General features: G+C 53.7%; 1 protein-coding gene across 1 annotated transcript; it reads left to right on the top strand.

Moving 5' to 3' along the window:
• Positions 1-237: 237 nt before the first annotated feature.
• On the top strand, positions 238-4985 carry NPAS4 (neuronal PAS domain protein 4). Its single transcript, XM_061156449.1, has 8 exons — positions 238-412; positions 1120-1271; positions 1452-1554; positions 1667-1940; positions 2125-2234; positions 2585-2720; positions 2836-4253; positions 4957-4985. Exons 1-8 carry the CDS (start codon positions 238-240, stop codon positions 4983-4985), a joined length of 2397 nt encoding a protein of 798 aa, XP_061012432.1.
• The last annotated feature ends 2424 nt before the right edge of the window (positions 4986-7409 follow it).

Raw genomic sequence — 7409 nt, 5'->3', positions numbered from 1 at the left:
GCCTCCCGCCCCCCCCTTTCTCTAAAGCGAGCCCCCCACGCCTGACGGGAGCTATATAAGGCGGAACCAGGCAGGCGAAAGGGGCAGCGCAACCGAGCGGAGCCCAGGAGAGGAGAGACAGAGAGAGAAAGAGCCTGAGCGAGAGACGGGAAAGCAAGGAGGAGGAAGCCACCGGTGCGTCGGGACAGAAACGCAGGTGTTCGGAGCGCCCGAGCTGGAGCTCCGCAGCCGCTAGTCATGTACCGCTCCACCAAGGGCGCCTCCAAGGCGCGCCGCGACCAGATCAACGCTGAGATCCGGAACCTCAAGGAGCTGCTGCCGCTGGCCGAAGCGGACAAGGTCCGGCTGTCCTACCTGCACATTATGAGTCTTGCCTGCATCTACACTCGCAAGGGCGTCTTCTTCGCTGGAGGTGAGCAAACCGGGACTGAGACTCGAGCTGGGAAGCTTCAGGGAGAGGGAAGCTGAGGGAACCCGCTGGGACTGCCGCGGGTCTAGGGAAGCGTGTCTGCGAGCTGAGGGTGAGAAGGAACTTGGAGAACTCAGGACTTGCTACTTTGCCTCCTGAGTTCTGTCCAAACCTCACCTTAGTACTGAATAAATGTTAGAGAGCCTGGATAGTGTCCCTAGAGCCAGACTTACGGGAGCAGGAGAGCCAGGACAGAAAGGTCCCAGTCCTCACCGGCGCGGAAGCGCTCCGGGAGCCAGGGGAGGGGAGCTTGGGAAGTTGCAGGGACAGAGCAACCAAAGCCTGGGGAAGCACAGCCGCTGTTCGCTATCGTGGAAGGGCTCGTCTGCAGCCGGTGAAGCGCTGTCCATGGTGCTGACAGCATCGCCGGGTTGCAAGGCGCTGCCCGCGGTGCTGAATGTTCGGTTGTCACCAGAGCGCTGTCCGTGGTCCTGAGATACAGACCCGCCAAACCCTCAGCCCCGACTTAGAAGTCGAAGGGCTCGCTAGTTGGAGAGATCCAGCAACAGGTTCCCCGGGCAAGAGCTGTGGGCAGTAGGTCAACAGGTGTGTGCAGAAGCAGGTCCATGAGAAACTCGATCCAAAAGTCTCTCACTTCTGTTTTGCTTCCCAGTCTTACTCCTGATTCACTCTATCTTCTCACTCTGCAGGCACTCCTCTGGCGGGCTCCACAGGGCTTCTCTCAGCTCAAGAGCTTGAAGACATAGTGGCAGCACTACCTGGATTTCTGCTTGTGTTCACAGCAGAGGGGAAGCTGCTATATCTGTCTGAAAGTGTGAGCGAGCATCTGGGCCACTCCATGGTGAGTGCTGAGGATCCTTTTAGCTCGGACTGCAGTGCAGATGGGGACACGATGAGTTTTCCCCTTCTGAGAGTCTGAGAATTACTGGGGAGGGGAAGTTATACCCTACAAGATGCTCTATGCCAAAGATCGGCTTTTGTTGCCTTCACTAACGTTCATCTCTCCTTTACTTTTCTCCAGGTGGACCTGGTTGCCCAGGGTGACAGTATCTACGACATCATTGATCCAGCTGACCACCTAACTGTGCGCCAGCAACTCGCCCTGCCGTCTGCCCTGGATACTGGTGAGAACACCCTTCTTTCTCAATTCAATATCCATCCTGCTGCCCTGCTCCTTCCCATTTTTTGTCTCTCAGCCATTCACCCTCTCACCAGTTTTTCTTTTTACTCACCCAGATCGCCTCTTCCGCTGTCGCTTCAACACCTCCAAGTCCCTCAGGCGCCAGAGTGCAGGCAACAAACTGGTGCTTATTCGAGGTCGATTCCACGCTCACCCACCTGGGGCCTATTGGGCAGGAAATCCTGTGTTCACAGCTTTCTGCGCCCCACTGGAGACAAGACCCCGCCCTGGCCCTGGCCCTGGCCCTGGTCCTGGCCCAGCTTCACTCTTCCTGGCCATGTTCCAGAGTCGTCATGCTAAGGACCTGGCCCTTCTGGATATCTCAGAGAGGTAAGCCCAGAGTATTCAGACCCCAGAAGAAAAGCAGTTCAGAATGAGGGGACCCTAGCTTCTGGAGTCAGGGGCAGGGAGAATGAAATCTAAAGGTATATAAGACCTGGGGATGGGGGAGGGAGATGCCTGGGTATCAAGCAGGGAAAACAGAAAGCTGATCTCATCCTTTTCACCTTCCCAGTGTCCTAATCTACCTGGGCTTTGAGCGCAGTGAGCTGCTCTGTAAGTCATGGTATGGACTGCTACACCCTGAGGACCTGGGCCACGCTTCTGCTCAACACTACCGCTTGTGTGAGTGTCCAGAGAGGCTGAGGAAAAGACAGGGAGTGGGGAAGGGCATGGGAAGCCTGACCAAGAAGGGCTGTGACCGAGACTGAAGTTGGGGAGATATCAGAAGCTCACAGTTTTGAATGCCATAGGGTGAGCACTAGGATAAAGAGTCAAGGTGAAAATAGAACCAGAACTAGGGGACTCCGAGTGGTGACGTCAAAATGGGGAGTTGAATGGCGCAGGTGAGGGTGGTCAGAAAAGAGGGTGTTATGGATACCCCAGTTCAGTGGAGAGGTCAGTCAGCAAGTGGGGAGTTTGGGTGGTGCTGTCTGATGGCTATTCTAACTCTGCATCTCTTCTTTCCCCCTCAGTGGCTGAAAGTGGAGATATTCAGGCAGAGATGGTGGTGAGACTGCTGGCTAAGCCTGGAGGCTGGGCATGGATTTACTGCCTTTTATATTCAGAAGGTCCAGAGGGCCCCATTACCGCCAATAACTACCCAATCAGGTGAGCTGCAAGGCAGGGGCCTGGGAGGCGGCCGAGGTGGAGGAAGAGATACAAGTCAGAGAATTCTGGGAATGGACACCAAACCCTTACCAGCTGCCTCTTCTTTCCTCTCCAGTGACATGGAGGCCTGGAGCCTCCGCCAGCAGTTGAACTCTGAAGAAACCCAGGCAGCCTATGTCCTGGGCACCCCGACCATGTTGTCCTCATTCCCGGAGAACATTCTCTCCCAGGAGCAGTGCTCCAGCCCTAATCCGCTCTTCACCATGGGGCCTCCCAGAAGCACCAGTTTCCCCAGTGTTCCTGAGCTACGTGCTGTCTCAACATCAGAAGAGCTTCCCCGACCGCCCAAAGACCTTGGCTTCAGTTACCTGACATTCCCGTCAGGCCCTCAGCCTTCTCTCCAAGCAGACCTGAGCAAGGACCTTGTGTGCACTCCGCCCTACACGCCCCACCAGCCAGGAGGCTGTGCCTTCCTCTTCAGCCTCCATGAGCCCTTCCAGACCCACATGCCCACTCCGTCCAGCTCTCTACAAGAACAGCTGACTCCAAGCACCGTGACCTTCTCTGATCAGTTGACGCCCAACAGTGCAACTTTCCCAGATCCACTGACTAGCCCACTACAAGGACAACTGACTGAAACCTCAGCCAGAAGCTATGAAGATCCTTGCACCTCCACCTTCCCAGACCAGCTGCTTCCCAGCACTGCCACCTTCCCAGAGCCTCTGAGCAGCCCTGCCCAGGAGCAGCTAACTTCTCCCAGCACATCATTCCAAGCACACCTGAACAGTCCCAGGCAAACTTTCCCAGAACAACTGAGCCCCAATTCCAGCAAGACTTACTTCGCCCAGGAGGGATGCAGTTTTCTCTATGAGAAGTTGCCCCCAAGTCCTAGCAGCCCTGGTAATGGGGATTGCACACTCTTGGCCCTAGCCCAGCTCCGGGGTCCCCTCTCTGTGGATGTCCCCCTGGTGCCCGAAGGCCTGCTTACACCCGAGGCCTCGCCAGTCAAGCAGAGTTTTTTCCACTATTCTGAGAAGGAACAGAGTGAGATAGACCGTCTCATTCAGCAGATCAGCCAGTTGGCTCAGGGCATGGACCGACCCTTCTCAGCTGAGGCTGGCACGGGTGGGCTGGAACCACTCGGGGGGCTGGAGCCCCTGGACTCTAACCTTTCCCTGTCGGGGGCTGGTCCCCCTGTGCTCAGTCTGGAACTGAAACCCTGGAAATGCCAGGATCTGGATTTCCTGACTGACCCTGATCTGTTCCTGGAAGAGACGCCCGTGGAAGACATCTTCATGGATCTCTCTACCCCAGACCCCAATGGGGAATGGGAGTCTGAGGATCCCGAGGCAGCGGTCCCAAGAGGGGCCCCATCGCCTTGCAACAACCTGTCCCCAGAAGACCGCAGCTTCCTGGAGGACCTGGCCACATATGAAACCGCCTTTGAGACAGGTGTCTCAGCATTCCCCTATGATGGGTTTACTGATGAGTTGCATCAACTCCAGAGCCAAGTTCAAGACAGCTTCCATAAAGGTGAGTCCAGTCAAAAAGTTCAAGAACTTGAGTTCCTGTCTTGCCAACAAGGTGCTGGGTAGAACTAAACTATCAAATTCCCCTCTCTGTGCCTCAGTTTTATTAGTGAGATATTTATTATTCTAGTTGTTAGGATAACGTCACTTGCTGTGTAGAGCAAGTGTTAATGGAAAATAATATGGAAGTTCTGGATAAGTAGGCCTTGAGGGCAGAGGTTAAGGTGTGGGATAAAATACAAAAGAATCTTGAATAATAGTTTGTGCTTCCTAACTCTATGAGGGACCTAGGTCTGCTATCCCAACTCATTTTACAAATGAAGATAATCAAGGTCCCAGAGTTAAAGAAATTTGCTTAGGGTTACACAACAAATTGATGGACAAAGGATTGGAGCTCTGTGCCAGTATTCTTTGTCCCCTAAGGGGAATACAGAGTGAGACTTGACAGGAGTTTGAGAAAGACAATGGGACTCAGCCCTTGGCCCCAGGAGAGAGTCCTTGCTATGTCTCCATCCTTTCTAAAACCACAGCCATAGCTTCACTCCATTCATCCAAACTGCTCCTTTATCTGCTGACCCTCTGGTGGATCAGTCATTGGACCAGCGTATTTGAAGCCCATCCCATGTGCCAATGGTACATCACACCCTCAGCCTGTCTTTCCTAATAAGCCTAACTGACGGTACATCTCTCTCTCTCTCTCTCTGCAGATGGAAGTGGAGGGGAACCAACGTTTTGAATAAGTCTGTGACTTAACGTCGTCAAGTATGGCATATTGTCATCAAGACGTGGAGCCGTTCTCCACCCCCCCGGGATTGTTGGGGGGATTCTGGGGGCCAGAGGGGGATAGATCTGATTCCCCAGGCCCTGCAGGATTTGGGGGGGGGGAGGTGGGAGGACAAGGGAGGGGAGCTTCTTTTTAAAATTTAGAGACGTCAAACGATCCCAGTTTCCATTTCAATCTGTATTCACTCGTAGTGAGTTTCCTTGAATGGGATTTCAAGCGGAGAATGGGGGAGTCTCACTTCCCCCGCCCCGCACTGCCCCATGGGCCTGGGCCAGTTCTCCACTCCTGGGGGCCAAGTCACCCCTGGGTCTTGGTGGGGGAAAGGCAGTGCCCACCCGGGCCAGCCTGTGCCCTGAGGGGCTCTTGACACCCACGTAGAATTCTCTACACACCAGTAACGGGATTTCAATTCCGATGGACTCTGCCGCCCTGGCGGCCCTTCTTGTGACTTTTGCGCCCCGCGCCTGGGGTGGGGGGCGCGAAGAGACGCTACGTTCCTTTCCGATGGAGGAAGGCAGACCTGCCGGCGTCACACGTGTGCTTGCGCGAGTGCGTGTACCTGGTGCGGGACTCACCCGGCTGCCAGACTGCCTGGGCCTGCCCAGGTGGCCACCTCGTGGTGCTGCGGTGACTTTGTAGCCAACTTTATAATAAAGTCCAGTTTGCCTTTTTGGTACCCCTGGTGTCGCGCTCTTCTGTGAAAAGGGTAGAGTGGGGATTCAAGAAGTCTGAGAGGCCCCGATAGGAGCCTGGGGGTCAGGAGGGAAACTTTAGATGCGCTGACAGCCCTGGCATTTCTTTGTTCACTCCTGTACTCATTCATTCATTTACTCATTCATTCATTCATGCAACACCTAAGCGTTCTATGTGTGGTCCTGTGCTAAGAGCTGGGAGCCGAGATAAATGCTACGACTTAGCTTCAGGATGCTTTGGCGTCCAGTGCTAGAGGGTATTGGAGTCTTGTCTCTGCTCCAGGCTTGCAGTTCTCCCAGTGTGGGAGGGGGCAGAAAGGCCTGGGGTGGTTAGGGGATTCAGCTTGGCATTTTCCTGGACATGAGTGTGACGTTTCAGGACATGAGTTTCTTTCTTCAGCCTGGCCCTACAGGCAAGCAAGTTCTCTGGATTTAAGACCCCAAATCTTCTCACTGGAGATGATAACCACTTCTGTTATCCCTGCATGCGGCTTTCAGCTGACACTTTTACATCACTTATTCATTATAATCAAGCCTGTGGACAGGTGTATAAGCACCATTTCATTAATGGAGAAATTGAGGATCAGAGGTAAAAGGGGATTTGCCCCCACAGGCAGTGAGAGGCATAGGTGGGCGACACCCCCACATCATCTGTGTCCAAGCCCTGGCCTGTCCCCTCTGCCCCCAGAGCCCGTGAATCATCATCTCAAATTGTCCATCCCAGATTCCCTGAGAAGGGCAGGCTTAGGCGGGAGCAGGGGCCTCTTCCTCTCCAGGTCTGGGAGCTAGAGCAGACCCTAAACTTCTGAGCAGAATATAACTTAGTAAAGAGAAGAGGTTTCCAAAAACACTGTCTTCATCCAAGCTTGAGGATCAACAACCACAGAGTATGGTGGGGGCAGGAATGAAAATTAGGAGACAGAAAGACCTGGATTCAAATCCCACCTCCACCAGCTATTCACCAAGTGTGATCTGAGCCTCAGCTTCTTTGCAGGTGAAATGGAGTTGAAGGAAACATCCCTGACCTCCCAAAGATGGGACCGCCTATAAGGTGGGGATCACAAAAAGGACTAAGTTATCAAAATGAATTAGAAGTCAATGGTGACTGCAAAGGTCACAAGTTACTTTCTCAAAGTGGGGAAGGCCCCCACCCCAATCCAGCAAAATACAGAAGCTGGATTCTAGGAGCTGAGAGCTCAACACTGAGAATTCTGCAAACCTCCTCTTACTCCAAACCCTCCAGCTCTAAGGCCATGTGCTTCAGAGGTCCTATGGGAAGGAAGACATTCCAGGGACCTATGACTTTTTTTCCACCTTGAACACCTCCTTGGGTGATACAGGAAAGTGCAGTCTTGCCCTTAACTTTCCTGTGCATCTGTTCTCCAACTTAAAAGAATTGGCCTCCAGGGACTTCCCTGGCGGTCCAGTGGTTAAGGCTCTGTGCTTCCACTGCAAGGGGCACAAGTTCAATCTCTGGTTGGGGAACTAAGACCCCACATGCCAGGCACCATGGCCCAAAGGGGAGAAAAACTCACTCCTGTGAGCCCCAAGAGGACTCTGTGCCTGCTCCACACCTGACCAAGTACAGGGTCAGACACATGGCAGACACATTAGACATATTTTATCTAGAGGACCACTTCTGAAGATCAACCCAAGGATTTGGGTAGGAAGTCGGCAGTTTCTC

This window comes from Dama dama, chromosome 2 (assembly GCF_033118175.1).
Source record: "Dama dama isolate Ldn47 chromosome 2, ASM3311817v1, whole genome shotgun sequence".
Lineage (NCBI taxonomy): Eukaryota > Metazoa > Chordata > Mammalia > Artiodactyla > Cervidae > Dama > Dama dama.
Note: the sequence above shows the minus strand (reverse complement) of the source record. Positions and strands in the feature narration are given on the sequence as shown.